The following is a 22,469-nucleotide window of genomic DNA, read 5'->3' on the forward strand; positions in this document are numbered from 1 at the left end:
GGCCGCCGCGGAAGGTCAATGGACGTAAGATTCTGCCAATGGAAGGACGCGTTATTGTGACTGACATCTCCGCGGCCAATGGCTTTCGAGCAGCTTTATGAGGTGCAAAGGCTGGAAGGTTCGCGAAACGCGAACGCTGCGAACTGAGGAGACTCTAATGGCGGCGACTGGAGCCAACGCCACGCCGCTGGGGAAGCTCCATCCACCCCCACCGCCGGGGAAGCCGGGCTACCCGATGCCTCCGCCAGGTCCCCCAGGGCTGGTCCTTCCAGGGCCCCCCCCTCCACCGCCCCCAGGCCCGGGCCAGGCCCAAGCCGCGCTGCTAGGCCCCATGGCGGCTGCTGCGTACCCTTTCGCCGCGCTGCCGCCGCCGCCTCGCCCCCCCGCCTCCTCCCCCTCCCCGCCGCACCCCACGCAGCGCCTCAGCCCCGCCACCCCACCCCCGCCGCCTCCCCCGCAGCAGCAACAGCCGCCGCCTCAGGCTGCGGGGCCTCAGCCCCCTCCTCAGTACGGGCAATACCGGTATCCGTCCCCTCCGCCGCCCCCGCAGGGCCACGAGCAGCAGCAGCCGGCGCCGCCGCAACAACAGCAGCAGGATGAGAACGGCCCGGGAGGGGGTAGTAATCACGGTGAGGGGCAGGACGAAGTGGAGGGGGGAGGAAGAATTGGGTTGGTTGGGGGTCAGTTATATGGGTAGGGTCGAGGCAGAGATGTAGAGGAACTAGAGCGCAATGCGGGTATATAGAATTAAGCTCAGTAGGGAAGAGATGTGGAAGTTAAGGGGCTGGAGTGGTGGGGGATGCACTGACTGGGCAGTGCTAAGGGGTGAAGGGGTAGGCTTGGGGCCTTTTGAGGTTAGTTGGTAGCATAGGCTGAGGGGGCAAGTTTGGAGAACGTTGCACCAAAAAGGAAAGGGATGAGGGAGCGCTTGAGATGGTCCATGGGAGTTGAAGGGGCTGAAATTTAGAGGTGGTTATAATTTTGGCAATTGTGGGGTGGGGTACAAACTGTAATGGGGTACGTTTGGGGTTTAAGGGCTTATGGGGTGGGAAATGGCTATGAGACTGTGTTGTAGGCATATTTGAGGGGGATGAGGTAGATCTGAGAATGGGAAGAAGAGGTGATGTTGGGTGTTCTGGGAGAGGAAAGAATTTGGGGGCAAATAAAGAGTTGGTTGGGATGGGGGTATATAGTAGGAGTAGGTAGAAAGTAGACTGGGAAAGGGGGGAGATGAGTCACGGTAGGAGAAAAGGATCTGAATCCTGCCAAATGTAGGGAAATGGGGCCAGGGGCCAGGATGGGATTGAGGTGGTGGCTGTGCTCTTTTCTGAGGGAGGGAATGAAGAGGAGAACGTTCTTCTTAATTGCTTGGAGAGACTGGGTTTTGGGTAAGAAGGGAATGTAAACAGATCTGGGGATTGTTAACTTAAATGGGGGTTCTAGATAACACGTGGGCATGTGTTAGTCAGGGGAACTTTGGACACAAAATAACTGCAGTCCCTAAGGCACTGAACAGCCTGAGATGGGTATTCTTGGAAGAGACAAGGCCTGGTGTTATCTGTAGGAGTTAGCAAATAGTCATACAACCAAAATGGAGGTCTCTGTAAGATTGGGAAGAAATGGAGGATAAAGGCCACCCTGGTCTCTTTAACTTCCTATTTTTATTAGTCTTCCTCTTTAGTGAGATTATTAGGGATAGTTAATCCTGTTAAGCTTGTAATGTTTTCTAGAAGAGCACATTTTGGAAATGCTTTCTCACAGGCACAGCCAGAAGAGCATGCATTTTGTCGTATGATTTGAATGCAAGTCATAGATCAGTATCATAAAAAAAAGGGAGGAGTAACAATTTCCTACACTACTGTTCAAGGAAGACTGCTGTGGGTTTTTAATAGTTTCCAATCACATCATCCAATGTAAATATCCCTAGAACATTTACTGTTACCTTAAGGGATCTTGTAATGTGTGCAGAGAGGCTGAATGTGAAATCGTGCTGTGGGAGGCAGCCATGTTGCTTTGCTGATGATCAGAACTGCAGCATTCCCTTTAAAAATGGTGGCTGAAGTGACTAGAAAATGTTAGTTGGATTGGAGAGCAGCAGTTCTTTTGCGTTGGAAAGGTGATCTTGAAGCATCTGCCTGTTTTCTGTTTGTCTTGCATTATGGAGGGGCATAACTTTGTAGTTGATACCACCGTTTTGTTGAACTTCAATCTCACTGCTGGTTCTCTACCCCTTGCTGATTTGCAGATTATAAACAAGTTTTAATGTGGCAACATTTACTGATAAATTTCTGCCCGTGTTGCTATTATCTGTATTATGGTAGCACCCTGTGGCCTCAGCAGAGAAGCACTCCCACTCTGCTAGGTGCTGTGCAAACATGGTGACAGTAAGATCTTAAAGGCTAAATAGATAAGAGGTGAGAGGGGAAACAGGCACAAAGAGGTGAAGTGATTTGCCCAAAGTCATGTGGCAGGTCAATGATTAGACTAGAATATAATTTTGATTCAGTGTGCTACCCTCTAGACTTTACTGCCTTTTGTGTGCAGCGCTCTTCATCCCAATGAGAGATTTGGTATTGAAAGGAATAGGTAGCCTTGACAGTATTTCTGACTTAAGGGAATTCTGTGTGCTCAGTGTTGCAGCAATTATTGCTTATGTAAGATGTATGTATTAAGTCAAATTGTATGCATGAAGGTGTTTCTACAAAGTGTGTCTAAAGAAGGATGCTTGCCCTTAGATTTTCCTAATAAGAAGCGGAAGAGAAGCAGATGGAACCAAGACACCATGGAGCAGAAGACTGTCATCCCAGGAATGCCCACTGTTATCCCTCCTGGACTCACTCGTGAGCAAGAGAGAGCTTATATAGGTAAATACACGTTCTTCCCTTTTTCCATCTGATCTGCTATCAGTGGTGATCCTGAGACTATTTCTGGTTGCTGAGTGTTTGGAAAGTTAACTGTGTTTTTTCTAGACTTCAGGTTATTGTGGCCTTATTCCATAACTTCAAATCAGTAATTCTCACATTTTTGTTCAGTTGTGCACTGTTGCAGCTCCCCTGTCGTGCTTGTGACAAGAGTAGTGTGTCGTGCTTGTGACAAGAGTAGTGTTCTCCACAGGCAAGGTGAAAATGGTCCTTTCTCTAAGTATATTAGGCTCTCTTCTCAACATCTATTTAATAATCTCGTTATAGTCAGTGGGGCCTCTAGGATTACCTCTCCAGTGGAGAACACTGCCTCAGAGTCCCTCTTCAAACTGAATGTATTATGTGGGAAGCGGGTACCTCTTTCACAGCATAGCCTTGCACCAGAAATCCCCTCAAATCTAGTCTGACTTCCTTTTGGGCTGCTTAATTTTTAAAAAAATGATCTCTGTAGAAGTTCAATTTTTGTGTTCAAGGTGGTATTGGTCATATTGGTTTTGCTCTCAGAGGGAAATTGAGAAACGTTGCTTCTGTTCTTTGTGGCAAGAAATCTAAACCTTCAGCATCTCTTCTAGTTTAGAGCTCTCCTAAATGAGCTCTGTATTCACATGCACACACACTTCTGGGAAAGGGATACTGCTTAGACCTATGAGAATGAAGGGTTTGAAATGTTAATTGTGAAAACAGGAAATTTCAAAGGTTAAGATTTGTCTTTTGGATTACACCATTCCTGTATGAGAATAAGAACGTTTAAGTGACTTGGTTTATAAATACAAGGTTTAACATTAACTTTGCCTTCAATTGCAAACAGTGATGCTAAATTTCATGAGCTACCAAATATAAGCCAGGAGAGTGAAAAAGGGCAAGAAAGTCCTAATGTATCTGAGACTCTGCATTGTCACATGTAATTGTAGTCCTTGCATTTTACATAAAGCAAGCTCTTCTTCACAAGACAGTGTGATCCAGTTCACCTCCCTGGGGTTGAAAATAATTCTTGGTTTCTTTCTTCTGCATAACCACTGAGAATTTTGACTTGCTTTGTAACGAGTCATCTTGTTCACCCACAGCAGTGCTGAGAGCTGGTTATGGTTCACTTTAATAATTCACTGTCAAGGTTGCTAGGTTAGTTTCTAGACAGTGTGGGTTTTGCCCTTGATTCTGTCAGTTTCTGTACCAGAGTATCTTCTCTAGGCAGAAATATAAAGCAGTTTTGATCCAATATCATAAAACAAATATCTGATATTTAAAGGAAGAGCCAGGTGTTAGCTGCATTGACTACTACTGTTCTACCAGATTTTCTGAAGTTGCTGTTTTGTTACTTGTGTAGAGCTCTGTATGTACGTGCTATTTCAGCAACAAAGCTAAGACATATATCATACCCCAAAGAGCTTATAGGGTGTGCATAACTTAAAACACGGGATACAAGTTTGGAAGAGGGAGACATGAGGGGTTGAAGAAAAGAGATGTGAGGTTTGAGGGATAGGCAGAGCCAGGATTGCTTGAAGAAAGTTTGAAGAAGAGAAGTGATTGGTGTGCAAGGACAGTGAGTGTCCCAGTTTCGTAGAGGCTCTAAATATCATTTGAAGGGAGTTAGAAGTGCAAGACGTATGGCACACAGAAGGAAAGCAAGGTTTCTGTGCCAATGAGGCAATCTCAAACATCTTAAATTGGAACTAGCATAAAACTACTGCTAACTGGATAAAATAACTGCAGCTCAGAATTCTCAGTCTATGCTAAGGTAAGAAGCAAGTGTAACACCAGCACTTTTATTTAAAAATATGGGGGAGGGATACTGAGAAGAAATAGTGTGGACTAGATTAGCACCCCTCTCCACCATGTGCTATTCAGTTTCTCCAGAAATTAACCAAATCACATTACTCAGGGTTCAGAGATCCTGATCTTTTTTCTTTTGTACAGCATCAGGCACCCAGAACTGAGTCAAGCTTAAACTGCCTGTACATTTTAGTAATTACCATATGAAAATCAAACCCTGAATCTTTGACTTACCTAGTCCATTATCTATAACCACAGCAGGCCTTTTGAAGTCTGTACATCATATGGGTTAGTTAGCATGGTACAGTGGATGCAATTTCTGTATGTTGTTTTTTCCTTTGCATTAAGGAGTTCTGTTAAGAATAAAGGCATGCACAGGTGCATGGCCCATGTGCTTTTGCCTTAGAAAAAGAAATGTGACCTTTTCTAAACTGGTATGTTTGACTTCAGCAACGTTAATTCAAGTCACATTTTTAATTGGCTCTGAAATCATCAGTAAAATTATTTTGATATTTACAGAAATTGTTACTCTGCTATGGGAAGAAGTCCAGTAGGACAGTGGAATTGCTTGCAAAGGCACCTTCCATTAGGTCTGCTTTATCTAATACCAGTTTTAGCAGGTCAGGAAGAGTTTTGGCTTCCAGTGACTTGCTGGTTGTAGTCTCAGATCATAGAGTTCTTTCTGCTAACCCCATTTCAGTTGAGCACTTTGCTTTCTAATTAATAATCCTTTTTGAAGAAGGCTAGCTAGATGTAAATAAGATCAATGTGGGCCTTTCTGGATTCCTGCTGAACTTAGCTGGCTGACATAACATTGTGCGGGTCTCCTTCGATTTGTTCACAATATCAGTCGTCCATTGCAAAGTCTCCCGTTCTTCATGCTTTGATGTTAAGATTTGAGATGTTTTTTGGTAACAATGTCTTTTTTCCATCCTTTTTTCTTTCCTAACCTGGTTTCTTCCAGTGCAACTGCAGATTGAAGACCTGACTCGTAAACTGCGCACAGGAGACCTGGGCATCCCCCCTAACCCAGAGGACAGGTTGGGAAACAGTTTTAACCAGCTGACAGTAACACTTTTACCTTTTTTAATACATTTTTTTGGTGGCATCATAATGTGTCAGTTCAGTACAATCCTGCTCTAGTCAGATGACTGCAGTGCTCTTTGTGGAGGAGAGCTGGGGTTTTTCTGTTAGGGAAGATGGAATGGAACCAATTCTAGCCCTACAAAAACCACAGGGAAAAGGGTAATAAGGGTATATCATTGTTTCTGATTTTCTAAGTTTGTAGGTGTAATTAACCTGACTTGTTTTAAGGGAAATTAAGGCAGACAATTAATCTGCTTTTTCAGGGTCTGACTTGTGCCACATGCCCAGTATCTAGAAGTCTTTCTCACAGGTTCACCTTGCAAACTTTTAAGCACTATTTTATTTTATTTTAATTTTATTTTTTTGTTTTTGCATCATTGAGTTTGAGCAGCCTGGAAACATACTCTGATCAGCTTATATGGCAGAGCTTTCTGCTTGGTGGTTGAGGATGATTTTTTTAAAAGCCAGATGAGTTTTCTAACCAATTTCTTTGCTGCCAGCTATTGTACAGCATTGGCCAACATCGGGAAATTCTGGGGACTCTCGGTGGTGGGGTAATTCCAACCTCATTTACTCTTTTTGAAGGGAAAATGTTGCAGTTGGTTTTTGGACAGCTGTGACTATGTTGGTCTTCAGTGACATTCTGAAAAGTAACAGCGTTTAACCACTTTATTTTTGTAATTGGGTTGTTAGCATGGAACAGCAGAGTCCAGTTTGTTTACCGGAAGGGAGTAAACCCCTCTTCCCCCCCCAGTCTTCCAGCTGAATTTGTTGTGTTGTAGCATTTAGCACAACTGAAGTAGTTTTGCTTTTAAAATGGGAGTGAAACCTTCTTTGGCTTGAATTCTTCTCAGCTGAAGGTGTGTTAGATCAGTAAGATGGTATCTTGAATGTTAAAGCCATTCACTTCTGCATCTTTGTTTAGTCTTGCTAGGAGTCAAATTATTATGCCTTATTTCCTTGCAATAACTAGTTTTCTTTAGCACACAAATTTTGCACTCCCATTGCACTTTTTACATTACAGGGCACCACCGCATAGTGTCTTTTTGACTGTTAACTTTAACCATTATTACAAGTTACTAGTAAACTTTGAAAGATGGTTTTTTTATCCTTTTATTGTCAGGAGGGAATAGATGTAAAGTCTATCCTTTTTCCCTTGCTCTTGGTTTTTAAGATTGAGCTGGGGCAATTGTCCTTACTTGACTGACAGATTGGCATTTGTTTTGTGAACAATAACCCAGACTGATGAGGGGAGAGTTATTGGTGTCTTTATTTTTTCCTGTGAAGGCGAGGCATTGCTGTAACAGTCTTTAACATTTTTAATCAGTTCAGCAAAAGAGCCCAAAGTCAAAGTTGTCTGATCTGTCAAATATCAAACTTTAGTGGGTTAAAAAAAAAAATTATTGGCGTTTCTGATTCAGTTACAGACGAGTCTAACTCTTAATTGCTCCTCAGCAGTTCAACAGAATCAAATGCATGAAATGACTGTCTTAGCATTAACTTCTGAAGGTGTAATATCAAAGTTAAGCCATTTAATAATTCATTGTTACTTGAATTCTTTAAAATGTGTTTCTAAACCAACTACTAGCTAACATGAGTTTAAAATGCTTAGTAAAAGCAAGCTGGGAGGGTGATATCTTGTATTTTTGTGTTGCTCTCTCTGCTATTGGACTGTGTTACATTTATTCAAATCCTAGAAATGGAGGTGTAATTTAGACATGATTAGTCCTGATCAAACCTGACCTTTTATTCCGTGTGTTGATGGTTCACTTTAGGCTCAGAAGACAGTGGGATCAACTGATTTTAATCCTTGCTCTAACCCGTTAGAAAAAGTTTCTCTTAACCTAAAACAAGGGTGTAGGTTTCTGATTACTTCTGGGATGTATTTTTTTAATAACCTGAACCACATAATCTCTTCCCTTCTTGCAGCTAATCCTAAATTTTCCTTCATGTTTTAAAAAAGGTCCATAACTTAATCAAATTTCTACGAGTGTGATTTTTTTCTTACCGCAAACACAGCTGTGGTAAATCAAACTGACTCTTTTATTTTAGCTTTACAAGATTTTGCTGTTAAACAAAAAAAAAAAATTCTGCTTTCTGGGCATCTAAACCCTATGGAGAAAACAGGGCTCTCCATAAAGGTTTACAGGTCCAGACTGTGGACCAAGAAAAGGTGGTTTGACCCAGCCTCTAAGCCTTAACGCAGAAAACAGGTTTAGAGTCGGCCTTGAAGCTGCCAGCACAATGATGGAAAAGCCAGGAAAGAAGCCATGACCGTCTCTTTACACTGGGGCAGTGAACTAGATTTAATGGGTGTTGCCAGCAGGATTAGTCACCTTTGATTAAAGACTAATCTCTTTTTGTTACTCTGTTTTGGTGTTAAAAGTCCACGTTTAACCTGCATTACCTCCTGCGTTAGAAGTCTCTCTAAACTCATGGCTGCATTGCGTAGTGAAGCTGGAAAGATTGTTCTCCGTGCGAATTAACTCTCTCCACCTTCCCCTTTAAAACACATGAGCACACTCGTGGCAGAGTTGCTGTCATTTTAGCTGTTTACAGCCTTGCTACCCCATAAAGCACCTTATTCCCCCCTCCTCGTGGCATACAGTGTTTTGCTGCATCCTCCTTATCCATGTAGCAATAAGACAGGCATGAATGAACTTACACCTTCCTTTCCTGTGGTCTTAATAGCACATTTAGCTCTGATTTGCCTAAATTATGCTAGGGTTCAGGGGAAGCTGTACTTGTAAGTGGCCACTTGGGTTTGACCATAGGAGGAATAACCATGGGTGTTTTCTGCAGGTCCCCTTCCCCTGAGCCCATTTACAATAGCGAGGGGAAGCGCCTGAATACTCGTGAGTTCCGCACCCGCAAGAAGCTGGAGGAGGAGAGGCATAACCTCATCACAGAGATGGTGGCCCTCAACCCAGACTTCAAGCCACCAGCTGATTACAAGTAAGTGGAGTGAGAAGATCCTGCCAGATGTTATGGGTAGGCTTTTGCACTGTCATTTCTGGATGGTTTCATCCTGTCCCAAAATCCAAGTTTTGAATATTGCCGTATTACAGATGATCACAGCTTCCTGTGCACAAGTGCTGCTGTGTAAATAGCTCTTTGGGATCTGTGTATAAAGCGGTGGTCACCAACCAGTTGATTGTGATCTCTGGTGGTATAGCAAGGTTGCCACTAGGCTTCTGCCCTCTCTGTCCTGGCCCCACGCTGCTCCCGAAAGCAGCCAGTGTGATCCTGAGGGAGGTGGTGGGGCGGGGGTCTTGGTGCACTGCTCCTGTCTACCAGCACTGCCCCCGCAGCTCCCATTGGCAGCTGAGGGAGTGATGCTGGCAGAGAGGAGCAGCATGTGGAGCTACGTGCCCCATGCCCCCCGTAGGGCACGTTGGCCCTTTCCGTGAGTGACGTGGGGCCGGGACAGGCAGGAAATCTGACTTCACCTTGCTGCCCTCCCAACCAGGAGCTGTCTGCGGTAAGTGCTGCCTGGCGGGAGGCCAAACCCCAGCCCCCTCTGAGTCAGCACCCTAAACCACAGCCCTGAGCCCCCTCCCAGAGTAGAGCTTGCACCCCTCACCTCCTGCACCCTGGCCCCAGGCTTAGCCTGGAGTCCCCTCCCATATTGCAAACCCCTCAGAACCCACACCCTCTCCCAAACTCCTGCCCCAGCCAGGTGAAAGTGAGTGAGGGTTGGGGAGAGCAAGGTGGGGCTTTGTGGGAAGGGGCAGGGTAGATCCTGGGTTGCCCTTAAATTAAAAAAGTGATTTTTGGGGCTGAAAAAGATTGGAGACCACTGCTATAAAGTGTATAGCCACGGTCTTTCCCTGGACTACCAATGCATTCTGAACTGGGGGAAGAGTTCTGATCTCAGTTGGCTCAGGTTCCTTATGGAAGTGTCTGTTGACTAGCTATATGCAGGTCTCGATCACTTTTTGATTTCTTTCAGGCCTCCAGCGACCCGCGTGAGTGATAAGGTGATGATCCCACAGGATGAATATCCTGAGATTAACTTTGTGGGGCTTCTGATTGGACCCAGGTGAGCTGCTGCTACTCTCTGTGAAATGAGAGCAGTTCAGAGTTAATAAAATTTGGAGTCCAAGATTTTGACAGTGCTGGCTTATTTGCTTATGCTTGAGAGATGGTGCTGGTTTTAAAGCACATCAAGACTCTAGCAGATAGATGGTGTGACATCAAGACCTGAGCAGAACTGGCAGCCTTTAAAATGGTTCAGAGCATGTCTATTGAGGAGCCAGGCTGACTGTACTATGGGATTTTAAAGGCAAAACACTCCAAGTAACTTTATCGCCTTGCAGCCCACTGGGTGCTTGGAAGCTATTACAGTTCTAGTCTCCACCGTGCAAGCCCCCATATCTTAATGTAGGACTTCGTGGCACTGAAACAGACAACCTGTCATGTTATCTTCTGACAGAACATCCTCGATAGCATGTCTGACATAGTGTGTTTATGCCTTCTCTGGGAATGCAGAAATATTCCTTGTGTTTGAGGAGTGTGTGCTTGGCATTGACCTAGTGCTGGATATATGCCGGGAATTTACACCAGCATAGGTGCATCTTCCAGGAGTGTGAAAAATCCATACCCCTGAGAGGTGTGCTTATGCCTACCTAACCCTTATTGTAGACAGCACTGGGTCAATGGAAGAGTTCTTCCAGTGATGTAGCTAATGCCTTTTGGGAATGTGGCTTACCTGTGCCAACAGGAGACTGCCTCCTGTTGGTATAAGTAGTGTTTATACTGAAGTGCTACAGCTGCAGTTGTGCTGCAGTAACGGTTTAAGTGTAGATGTACCCCTAGAAGTGTTCTAAACAGGGTGTTTATTGGGATAAAACTGACCTCGCATGAAGAGGAGTACTTGGGGCAGTGATACAGTCACATTGGGAGTGAAGTAGCTTTGGGGGGGCTGGAACTGGAGAAATCCCCCAGTTGGCATGGAAATAACACAACCATTTGTTCTACAGAGGTAATACACTGAAGAATATTGAGAAGGAATGCAATGCCAAGATCATGATCCGAGGGAAGGGGTCAGTGAAGGAAGGGAAAGTGGGCCGAAAAGATGGCCAGATGCTGCCTGGAGAAGATGAGCCTCTTCATGCTCTGGTCACTGCCAACACCATGGAAAATGTGAAGAAGGCGGTGGAACAGGTATAAATGCAAAGTTCGGGATGGTCAAACAGAAAACATCTGGGGGAGTCAGTCTCAGCTGTGGTAAAATATCACATTGTGGAAACTCAACTCAAGCTTGCCTCCTGCATTGTAATCCATTGCCAGCCTCTTGCTCTTCATACTTCTTTATTCTTTTAAAGAGGCAAGGTGATGAAATAAATAAGACCTGTCTGGGCACTTTGGAGGAAGATTCAATCTCAGCACTCCACTCATAGGAGCGATATGGCAGGACATAGTAAAGGAATTGGAATGAGGGGTTTCCTTTATCACTGGCCTGTAGGGAAGCTGGAATTCTAACAGTGGTGTAGACCTGAGTTTGGGAGCTGAATTTTTCCAAGGCAGATGAGAGTTTAAGCTTGATAACACTAAGCAACATGTCTTTTCCAGATCCGAAATATTCTGAAGCAAGGCATTGAAACACCAGAAGACCAGAATGACTTGCGGAAGATGCAGCTGCGTGAGCTGGCTCGGCTTAATGGGACGCTGCGGGAAGATGACAACAGGTAAGTACCTGCCTGCTGGAAGTAGCAAAGTCAGTGCAGCTGCATATGTTTACTGCTGTTTCAGTGTCAAGCTGATCTAATTATGCTGATATCCCTTAGGATCCTGCGGCCATGGCAAAGTGCAGAGACCCGCAGCATCACCAACACCACTGTGTGTACCAAATGCGGAGGAGCTGGACACATTGCCTCTGACTGCAAGTTCTCTAGGTAAATCTCCCAGGCCAGCTTGTTTAAGCAATCTTCTGTCAGCTGTGCCTGCTCATCATTTGTGTAGCCGATGGGCTCTGTGGCTGGAATGCTATAGCTTTTCAGAAGGGTGTCTTGGCAGCTAATTGCAGCAGACCATCATGCTAGTCTTAGGAAATTGTGTGCTATCCAACACAGAAGCACTTGACAAATCAGTCTTCCTCTTAGCATAATACCCAGGGAAGGGGTAGGAGTTACCAAATACTTGGCTTGGAAATGAATCCTATACAATACCTAATGGTGATTAGAAATGGGGATCCAAACTAGCCTCTGATTGGGATGAAGGAACTTTTCCTGGGATAGGTTATTTCTTAACTGTAGGGTTTCTGGTACCTACGTTTTGAAGCAGCGGCTAGTGACTGATGCCGGAGGTGGGATAGTGGGCTAGATGGAGGCACTCACCCAATCCATGGTAGCAGTTTTTTGTATTCATTTAGCTTGACAGCTTACTCCAGGGGTATGCAACCTGCGGCACATGTGCCAAACATGGCACGCAAGGGCCTCACTCAGCACCCCCGCCCACCCATCTCCCCTGCGGGGGCAGAGGGCAGGAGCTTGATTCTGTGGCAGCCAAGCTTCCCCCTCCCCTGCTTCTTCCTCCAACATACTGCTTGACGCAGAGGTGGGGCAGGAAATCAGTTGATGGCCCTAGCAAGGGGGAGGGAGCAGAGGGGAGAGTGGCAGCTGCAGGCAGCTCCATAGAGGAGGCAGAGAGAGGTGGGGACGGAGCCTTGAGAAAGGGGGTGGAACAGGCACATCCCTTCCAGCCCCCTGCCGTGAGCCGCTCAGGGCAGGGGGCTGGGAGCACCCACACGAGCCGAGCACCGCAGCCCTTTGCCCTGACCCCTTCCACACTCAGCCTTCTGCCCTGCATCCCCGCACACCCTCCAGCCCTCTGCCCTGACCCCCCCACACACTCAGCCCTCTGCCATGCACCCTCCAGCCCTCTGTCCTGAACTCCCTGCCCCCCCACCCCAACACACACCCAGCCTTCTGCCCTGCATCCCCCCAGCCTTCTGCCCTCCACCCCCCACACACCCCAGCCCTCTGCCCTGACCTCTGAACCTCCCCCACCCAGGTCTGGGGTCCCAGCCACAGGCCCTGCTGAGCCCGCTACCGGCCTAGGTGAACAGAACCCCAGGCTGGCAGCGAGCTGAGCAGGCTGGTGGTGTAAGATCAGCCCTTTAATTTAATTGATGCTTCGTAAACATTTTGAAAACCTTGTTTACTTTTACATACAATAGTTTAGTTATATAATATAGACTTATAGAAAGAGACCTTCTAAAAAACGTTAATGTATTACCGGCATGCAAAACCTTAAATTCGAGTGAATAAATGAAGACTCGGCACAGCACTTCTGAAAGGTTGCCGAGCCTTGGCTTACTCCATATGAAGCCTAGGAGATGAGTGATTTAGCTTTGGATCCATCTGTCCTTCACAGTGGACTCTGCTCCCCTCCCATAGCACTGGTATCTGGTGTGTGTGGCTTAGAGCAGTGGTTTTCAACATCCGGTCCACAGACTATCTAAGGGTTCTGTGAAAGGTGACTATAATAATAAAAAAAAATCTAGATCCTAGAAAAGGCATTCTGGTTTTCCGATCAATCAAAAGTATGTGAATGCCCCCACCTACAGGTCAAACCCCCAAATTGTTGCAATTAGCATAAACCCCACAGTTTAACACCCTTTCTCATGCTGCATCAAACATCATGTCAAGCACATGCAACTGTTCAGTTAAACTAAAAACTACTGTGATGGTGGTCTGCAGACAACAGGTTGAATTTCCAAAGGGATCTGCACCTCCATTTGAAATTTTTTAGGGGTCCACGAACAAAAAAAAAAAAGGTTGCAAACCAGTGACTTAGTGGCTTGTTACTTTTTCCTTCCAGACCTGGTGACCCTCAGTCTGCTCAGGACAAAGCCCGCATGGACAAAGAATACCTGTCCCTGATGGCAGAGTTGGGAGAAGCTCCAGTCCCAGCATCTGTGGGATCTTCCTCTGGCCCCACCAGTACACCTCTGTCAAGTGGGCCCAGACCCTCGGGACCAGGAAACAACCCACCTCCTCCTGTAAGTGATTGGGCCTTTTTACCTGCTAGTATTTGCTTGAAAGGAAACACCTTACAATAAGCCCCTTTTCTCCATCCCTATGCATTGCAGTGTCCATCCTAGTGGTGGTAACAGAAATCAGTCCCCCTCTTTTAATGGCTCATAGGGAGAGAAACAACTGTGCACTCAGTTCTGAGTTTTGTCCTATTTTTGGGTGCTCCAAACTATGTTGAAAGGGTTGGAAATTCTCACGTAGAGAGAATGAAAACATTGGGATTGTTCAGAGAACATAGATCTATAAATGAATGACCTAGAGAATGGAGATCAGGAGCTTTTGTTCTCCCTGGCTCACAGTACAAGCGCAAGGGAACACTGAAATTGAAAGGTGTCGATTTCAGAACGAGCCACGGAAATACTTTTCCACACTACAGATAACTGCCTCATGGAACTCATTGCCATAATACTGAGGCCATAAAGTGAGCTAGATTCAAAAACGATTGGACACTTCTACAGATATCAAGAATATCCAGAATTACAGTAGTCAGTGTTAACAGGCTTTGGCAGGGATGTTACACCACCTGCTTCAGAGCTTACACCAGTCTGTAACTGGTAAGGAACAGGGTGAGACCTAATGTCAAGCAGGTTATCCCACATCTGCCCGATGCAGGGTGTGGTTTCTTGCATCTTCCTCTGAAGTCTCTGGTTACTGTCAGACAGGATATGACACTAGATGGACCTCCAGGTCTGGTCCTGCCTTGTAGTTCCCGTAATACGACCGTTAATAGTTAGCAGTCTGGTTCCACCTTTCCTCTCTGAATTACATAAGATGGCTTTGATTGTATTTAAAGGGATGTCTGAATAGCTCCTTTTTCTTCCCCACTGTAGAACCGTCCTCCGTGGATGAACTCTGGCCCTTCTGATAACCGGCCCTACCATGGGATGCACGGAGGACCTGGGGGTCCAGGTGGACCTCACAACTTCCACCACCCCATGCCCAACATGGGTGGGCATGGTGGCCATCCAATGCAGCACAATCCCAATGGCCCACCACCCTGGATGCAGCCACATCATCCACCCATGAACCAGGGGCCACATCCTCCAGGTCACCCAGGCCCCCACCACATGGGTAAGTACATTCCAAGGCATTGCGGGTACATGGGGGTTGGTGTGGGCAGGGACTGGTGTTGGAGTTTGGCCATGGGGGACTGCTCTGTAGTTAAGATGCACTCCACTAATCAGCATGCTCCCTCTCAAAGCAGAAGGGTTTATCCTTACAGCCTCAGGGTTTAGGCTGCAGCAGATACTCAAACCTCCAGTGATTCAGGAGCCAAGTTAGTGATCAGCATTACCCAAAAGAGCCACAGCAATGTGAATGACAGGAGAAATATTTAGTGTTTTTACACACACATGCACACACTCTCACAGCAAATATGTTAATAAATTAGTGCAAGTTGATAACTTAATTGGTAAAAGTATCCTGATTGGTTGTTAATTAAATCAGTGTTTTAATATCATGAGCTGCAGAAGACACATTAAAGATCCCACTTGAGGCTGGAGAGCTACAGTTTATCACTGCGCTACAGTGTCTGCATGGGCTCTTGTCTGTGTACAGGGCTATTAGCTAATGAGTAGACTTGTTGGGGGAAGAGGGGGAGAATCTCCTAGTCTCATTAACTGGCACTAAGGCTGCCGTCTTTCATTCCCTCAAGATCAGTACCTGGGAAATACGCCTGTGGGCTCTGGGGTCTATCGCCTGCATCAAGGAAAAGGTGAGTGTCTTGTGTCACAAGCCCATAACCAAGTCACAATTCAGTGTCGCCTCGATGCCCAGCCCCTAATTGGCTGCCCCTCTCACTTGCAGGTATGATGCCGCCGCCGATGGGTATGATGGCCCCACCGCCCCCTCCGCCCAGTGGTCAGCCTCCCCCGCCTCCCTCTGGTCCTCTTCCCCCATGGCAGCAGCAGCAGCAGCCTCCGCCGCCACCTCCCAGCAGCAGTATGGCGTCCAGTACTCCCTTGCCATGGCAGCAAAGTGAGTAAGAGCAATTCTCTTACCTTCATCCCCATCCCGCATGCGTGCGAGAAAGGGACACTACCCCACTCACCCATATGGTTACATGGGTGTAGAAGGAGGGGTAGGGGAGGTGGGAGCACGGCAGCATGTTTGCAGAGGCTGGGGTGGTACAATTCCCCCATCCCCATTGCTGCTGTCCGCTGCCCATTGGCCAGGAAACACTGTTATAGCAGTTAGTTCCCCCTGCTGCTTTTGGGAGCTACACTCCTGCACCCCACTTGCCCAGCTGTCAGCTGTGCCAAAGCAAAGATGGAAATAGCTCTCTGCATGTAGAGTTCTCCATATGACTCCCTTGCCCTGACTGACACCAGAAAATGCTCCCTACGCTCCCAGGACCAGTAGTGCCCTCTGTGCATGTGGTGAGCCTGCATCCCATGACAGTCCAGTCCCTTTAGCGAGGCTGACACTTCCTTTACCTGCAGTTACTCCGAGTTTCACCCTTGATCCTTTCAAGTGACCCTTTTCTTCTTTAAATCCCAGATACGACGACCACCACCACCACGAGCGCTGGCACCGGGTCCATCCCGCCATGGCAGCAGCAGGGGGCTGCGGTGGCGGCTTCTACGGGGGCCCCGCAGATGCAAGGCAACCCCTCCATGGTCCCTTTGCCTCCAGGGGTCCAGCCTCCGCTGCCGCCCGGGGCCCCGCCTCCGCCGCCGCCGCCGCCGCCTGGCTCCGGGGGCATGATGTACGCCCCGCCCCCTCCCCCGCCCCCCATGGACCCTTCTAATTTCGTCACCATGATGGGGATGGGGGTGCCGGCCTTGCCACCATTCGGCATGCCCCCCGCACCTCCACCACCCCCACCACAGAACTGAAGGATGGATTTTTTTTTCTATTCAATTGTCTCATAAAATGCTGAATCTCACCTTATGGAGCCAGGAATTGGAGGGGAGAGGCACGTGAAGCCAGGCTGCTGGGAACGTGCCAGAGATTACATCTCACACCCTCCTCCTTAAACTATTCAGAATGAAGGCTCGGGGCTTTGTCATGTCTGATTCCTATCCGACTGGTGTTTCGGTAGCAGAATCCACACTAGCTCTCAAGGCACTGTAGCACGGAGTCTCTCTTCTGAAGCAGGGGCTGCCGGGGCTCCCACAGTGAGATTGGAGGACTCTGGGAATCCAGTGAGGACACTCCCTCAGCAGGAACCTGCCTGTAGCTGGCTGATGGCCATGTTGGGAGAACGGACAGTTCTGTGAAGCGACGAACTCTTTCCTTGAAGAACGTGGTCGGAACGCTGGCTCCATATTGTGAACCTGTTTGTTATTTTATTTTCTCTCTCTCTCTCTCTCTGCGACTTACATTTTAAATCCATCTGAGGAGAGCAATGCCCTCTGAGTCTTTCTTTCCAGCACTGCTAGTGCCTGTAGGTTGGAATGCAGGCAAGGGGCAAGCAAATGGATTTTAGAGATCTCCTTGGACATGACTTCATACCAGAGGAAAGAGGCAGGAAGGTATCATAGCTGATCTTTAGGCCCTGTGAACCCCAGCAGTAATACAGCCCAAGTCAGGGCTTTGGCTTGGGGAGGATTGTTTCTGTCAAGGGGCTACTATACCAGACAATAGTGGTAAGCATGCTGGAGGGGTGGGGTCCATTGTCCTCTTAACTGTGTGTATTGTAATGCCCCATGGGGGCAGTAGCGAGTTGTTAGTGGTTAATTGGGTAGTTAAGAGGTTTCAGTAGGCACTGAGAAGGCCCTGCTACTGCATACACTCAAGTCCATTTGCTTTTCACTTGCCATGTGCCTAGAATCTTTCTAACATCTGAATGTTTTGTGGTCTGGGGTCCCCTTGCCCCCCAAATTGGAGCGATTTCTGTTGATGATGTGTAAAACGCTCTTCCGTTCAGTCACCCGCAGCCATTTCTTACTGCTTTTTTGTGTATGAATAAAACTGCATTAGAGGGGAGGTTCCAATGAATAAAAGCAGTTTTTTATAAAGGTCTAATTAATTCTCTGTGGACTTGAATGAGGGAATCCATTACCATCTGCCAACAAGTGGTACTGTGCTCCACTGCAGGAGTTGGGCTATATTTCTTAAAGGCAGAGTTTGGGGGTAAGATCCCTTGCACATTTGTATGGGAAGTGTGTGTGTGCTCCTGAAAGCTCAGCTTTTCTTGAGACCTTCAGCCTTACAAACAGGGTCCTTGCTGCTCTTGGAGGTCAGTGCCACAGCAGCAATCCAACTGCAGGATATTTCTGACACCCCTGTTGCTGGGACAGGGTTGGGAGAGCTGCGTGATCTGCTGTCACATTGACCTGTTAAAGGGTCACTGGCTCAGTTAACACTTGATGCTCTGTAGTGTTGCTCACTCCTTTAAGCCAAGGGCTAGCTAAAACACCAACAAGTCTTGCATGGCAGTACTGGGTGGCGTGGTTCATCCAGTCACTGCTACCACAGTCCCCATGCCCATGGCAGATGTGAGCAGAGATGACTGAACCTCTCAAACTAGTCCCCTAAGAAGCATTTCTTCCACTTCACTGCAGTGTGCTGTTCCTCCTCCAAGCATTGCACATCATTTGTTTGGATATGACCTGCAGCATATTCCTGCATGGTGCCAGTTTCCCTAGTGGATTTGGGTCAGGAAAAGTATGCAGTGGCTGCATATACATACTTCAGTTGATCATCTAGCTCTGATTCAGCATTTCAGTGGTACTATGGTCACAGTTGACTTAGAGGTGTAGTAAAATGGAGATGGATTCCCTCTCACTTGTGTAAAACGTAGCAAGTGTGAATGGACAAAATGACATCAGCCCAAATCTATTTATTGGCTGAATCTCTGCTGTGTGGTGCTGAACATCAGCCTCTCCTTCCATCTTTGACTCCTTTAAAAGAAACTTGGTGTTGGCGATGGTTGCAGTTTCCAAACAGCAGCTAGGTCTCCTGCTCTGATCACATGGATAGCACTTTAATCTCAGTGCACTTTAATGCTCAAGAGTTAGGTCCCATTCCCCCCCGTGTCCGCTCCCATGTTTGGAATGCCTATCCACAAGATCACATGCATGAGTGGCAGGGTTGGGTTGGGACCGAGTCCCTTGGTGCCCAGTTCCTTGCTCTGTCTTTAGTGAAATTGGCCAAGATACAGGAGCTTGGTAATCTCCTGTATCTCGGCCCATCTACTCTGGCATGCTGTCTCAGGGCCACTATGAAATAACCTGCTGGTGTAGTTTCTTCACAGCCTGCTGTAACTATATGCTCTTGTTATCAGGGTCTCAACTTGGTTTTAATCCTTATTCAGCTATTGGCCTTACTGTGATTTTTTTTTTGGTAAAATAAAACACAGTTGTCAATGACTCCTAGTCCCTGCTCCCCTCCTAGAGCTAGAAATTGAACACAGGAATCCTGATTCCATGTGTCCCCTGCTCAAAGCCCCAGGGACTGTGGGGGGGCACTCTTTCCAGAGCCGATAGAGCCAGGGGTTCTGGCTCCCAAATCTGTATACGCCATACAGATCCCAGTCAGAAGGGGTATCCACCAGTTGCTGATCATCTTCCTTGAACTTCCAAGACCCTTGAAACAGGAAAATTTTTGAAGCAAAACCAATCTGACAGGTGCCCAAACACATCCCTTCTTCCTGCTTTACAAGAGGAAGATGATCTGTGGGGAGAGGTAGTGTGGCCCATGCAGCCGAATATTGGGACTCTGAACACCTGGGTTTGATTCCTGGCTCTGCCAATAATCCACTACGTGACTGTGGGTAAGACACTTCTGTGCCTGTCTCCTTTCCCACCTTTTTGTCTGGGGCTCAGGAAGCTACGGCCTCCTCTTGTGACTGGAAATGGTGATCCTGCTTGGGTCTCGGCTGTAAACTTGAAGCAGGGACTCTCACCACATGTGCACTGTCCCTGGCATGACAACCCTCCCTCTTTCAGTCGGGCCTTGGGCTGCACCTTGTGTGATGTGGAGGTAGAGGTGTGCCATATTGGTCAGGGTCTGTAGGCCTACCTGAATCTGAAGGCTATTGCTCTAGCAGACCTTTGTCAACTCCACATAGCTTGGCTTAAGTGCGGGAGAGTGAAAGCTTGTCTGCTCCTGCAGTTCTGCTGCTTCAGGGGCAGTGAACAGTGGTGGAGTTTGGGACGGGCTGAGGCAATACCTCAGTTCCCCATGGGCATGGGGGAAGGCTGGGATTGTCATGACATGGCTGAATGATGGGGTGCTGCGAGCAGCCCCATGTCCGACCCTGAAGCCCCTGCTCTGCCAGCATTGACGACTCCTTTCCACAGCCCCTTGTTTCTGCCAAAATGTGGGAGGCTGGTGAAGTAGAGCTGTGCAGACCAGGAAACAAAAAAGACCATGCAATCTACCCATGCACTGGAAATTCCTCTAAGTGTGGCTGAAATGTCCCCTTCCTGTTGTCCCTGATCTGTGACCTATTGATGTGTGAAAAGCTTTGGCGAAGGAGCCCTTTTGTGAGTACGGCCATGCTTGGAATATAAATGAGGCCAGCAGAGGTGGTTCTGGAGGCAGTCATGGAGATGAGTTCCACTCCAGAGGGCTACCAAAGCGCTGCAGAGAAAACAGGCTGTTCGTTTGATCAACAAAACAACTTCTCTTCCTATTTGGATTCAGAACTTGAAGTGGCCCCTCCCCAGCTCTTTGTTAAAAGCAGGATGATCCTGGCTTGCTGTAGACCCCCAGGTTTGAGGCATGCAATCCCTGGGAGCCAGCTGTCTCCCGTCCCTTGATGAAGGAGGGTGGACAGCTGGAGAGAGTGTCTAAGGTTCCTTTCTCCCTTGGTGCTGCAGGACGGAATTTGAGCTAGTGCAGTCTGAGGAGCAACCCATTCACCTGGATGTCAGGTCTGGTATCATCCAAGCTCCCAAAAGGGCTTTAGCTTCCCAAGGTGGGTTGATTTTAATGCTGTGGTTCTCAAACTTTTGTCCTGGTGATCCCTTTCACATAGTTAGCCTCTTAGTGTGACCCCCCCCCCCATAAGTTAAAAACACTTCTATAATGGTGTTAAATATATTTAGATGCTGGATGCAAAGCAGGGTTTGGGGTGCAGGCTAACAGCTTGTGACCCCCTGAGGGGTCCCAGCCTCCAGTTTGAGAACCCCTGTTCTAATGGAAATGAAGTGTGCAAATCCCCTGGTACCAATCTCACCTGAGCCTTGTAGATGTTAGTGTGCCTGAGAGTTGTCCTGGGGGTGAGTCTCTTGCCATTCCTGGCTCTGCCACAGCCTCTCCTGGGGCCTTGGGCAAGTTGCTTCATTATTCTGGGCCTCAGCTCCTATCTGTAAAACAGGGATAATGCTCGTTCCTTTTTCCCATTCTCTTCTGCTTTCTCTAGATGGCAGCTCCATGGGGGCTGGGACTCTCTTGCCCTGTCTGTCCAGCACCTGGCATGACAGCTAACGCGGAGGGTCTGGTGGTACCCACCCTGCTGGGGACCCCTGAGCTTGGATTGGGCTGTTAATCTAAATGGACAAGGCAGGCAAAGGAAGGGGCTCCCCCTACTTTACAGATGGGGAATTTGCACCCAGCCAAGAATGTGACTCTTGGAATGCGACGCAGGAAGCTTATGGCAGAATTGAGAATGGGCCCCAGGAGTCTCTAGTCCCAGCAAAGAGAGGCATATTTGCAGCGGGGAATGTGGGGGCAACACACTTGACTGTTGAGCTGTTGACACCTTCTCCCTGCCCTCCCCAGCTCCTGATAGTGCTGACTCCCAGGGCCTGCTTCTTGTGTTTCCCCACAAGCACCTTGGTGCTTCCTCCCCTAATGTCTGGGAGGAGCCACCAAACCACCCTTTAGTTGCTGTTGCTAACAATAAAAGCAATAGTCCATTGACTGGAAGCTCTTTGGGGCACGGCCTGTCTTCTGTGTGTGAACAGCACCTGGTGCATTGGGGTCCCGGCCTGTGCCTGGGGCTCTTTGCCATCCAAATAACTGCAGGGAGAGCTGGACAGAGGCTGATTTGCTTTAGCATGGGGATACCTTCCCCTCAAGCGCTTGGCTGGTATTTCATAGGGTTGAAGGGACTGTTCAGATCATCAAGTCCATCTTCCTATGCAAAATCCCTCCCAGTGGTTCTAGTAGCTGAGCTAAAGTGGGGCTGCCAGAACAACTCTCTGTGCTGGAGAATTCACCACATCTCAAAGTAAGTTGTTCCCATTGTTAATTGATTTTCCCTGCTCCTTTTTACATCCCTCTACTGGCTCCCTCTTCTCCATCCTGTCAAACACAAGCTGCTGCTCCTCATCCTCAAAAGCTCTTCACTGCCTATCCCCGCCCCATCTCTCATTCGCTAGTGAGCTGTCAGTTCCTGCCTCTGCTCAGCCTGTGATATCAACCACCACTTGTTCCATTTTGAAAAAGCCCTTTAGTGCTTTCTCCCATGCTGTCCCTTGTGCTTGGGAGGAGATCCCCGTAAACACCTGCAAAACCACCTAGTTCTCCTCCTCTCTCCTCAAAATTCTTTGCTGACAGTCCTACAACAAAATTGACTGGGGCTGAGCTGCTGGTGTGCAGAGATCACAGCCTTGGGTGCTGACCAATATTGTCTCATTGTTTCCCTGTACTCCCCTTGCTTTCTGTATTCTCTTGTCTTAGTGTTAGGCTGTAAGTCTTTTGGTCTCTCTGTACAGCGCCTAGTGCAGTGGGGACCTGGTGCATGACTAGAGCTCCT

The 22,469-nt window shown here is 47.6% G+C and overlaps 1 protein-coding gene across 6 annotated transcripts; it reads left to right on the top strand.

The window, feature by feature from the left end:
- The first annotated feature begins 92 nt into the window (after nucleotides 1-92).
- SF1 (splicing factor 1) lies at nucleotides 93-17,785 on the top strand. 6 transcript variants are annotated; one of them, XM_032798263.2, is made up of 13 exons: nucleotides 93-629; nucleotides 2,736-2,864; nucleotides 5,656-5,731; nucleotides 8,580-8,732; nucleotides 9,730-9,819; nucleotides 10,760-10,943; nucleotides 11,352-11,467; nucleotides 11,567-11,674; nucleotides 13,602-13,782; nucleotides 14,647-14,887; nucleotides 15,476-15,530; nucleotides 15,623-15,797; nucleotides 16,316-17,785. In XM_032798263.2, exons 1-12 carry the CDS (start codon nucleotides 98-100, stop codon nucleotides 15,795-15,797), a joined length of 2,040 nt encoding a protein of 679 aa, XP_032654154.2. In that variant the 5' UTR covers nucleotides 93-97; the 3' UTR covers nucleotides 16,316-17,785. The 6 variants fall into 6 exon arrangements, with proteins under 6 accessions (XP_032654154.2, XP_032654132.2, XP_032654139.2 ...); XM_032798225.2 differs by having other exon boundaries at nucleotides 94-629; nucleotides 15,471-15,530; XM_032798270.2 differs by having other exon boundaries at nucleotides 94-629; nucleotides 15,471-15,530; nucleotides 15,623-15,793.
- The last annotated feature ends 4,684 nt before the right edge of the window (nucleotides 17,786-22,469 follow it).

Source organism: Chelonoidis abingdonii, chromosome 17 (genome assembly GCF_003597395.2).
Source record: "Chelonoidis abingdonii isolate Lonesome George chromosome 17, CheloAbing_2.0, whole genome shotgun sequence".
NCBI lineage: Eukaryota > Metazoa > Chordata > Testudines > Testudinidae > Chelonoidis > Chelonoidis abingdonii.

Excerpts from the sequence above, each read along its gene's own strand:
- SF1 (XM_032798270.2), top strand. The coding sequence starts at position 98 with ATGAGGTGCAAAGGCTGGAAGGTTCGCGAAACGCGAACGCTGCGAACT. Across the intron at positions 9,820-10,759 it reads GGGCTTCTGATTGGACCCAG|AGGTAATACACTGAAGAATA; the intron begins GTGAGCTGCTGC and ends TTTGTTCTACAG. Across the intron at positions 15,794-16,315 it reads TCCCTTGCCATGGCAGCAAA|ATACGACGACCACCACCACC; the intron begins GTGAGTAAGAGC and ends TTTAAATCCCAG.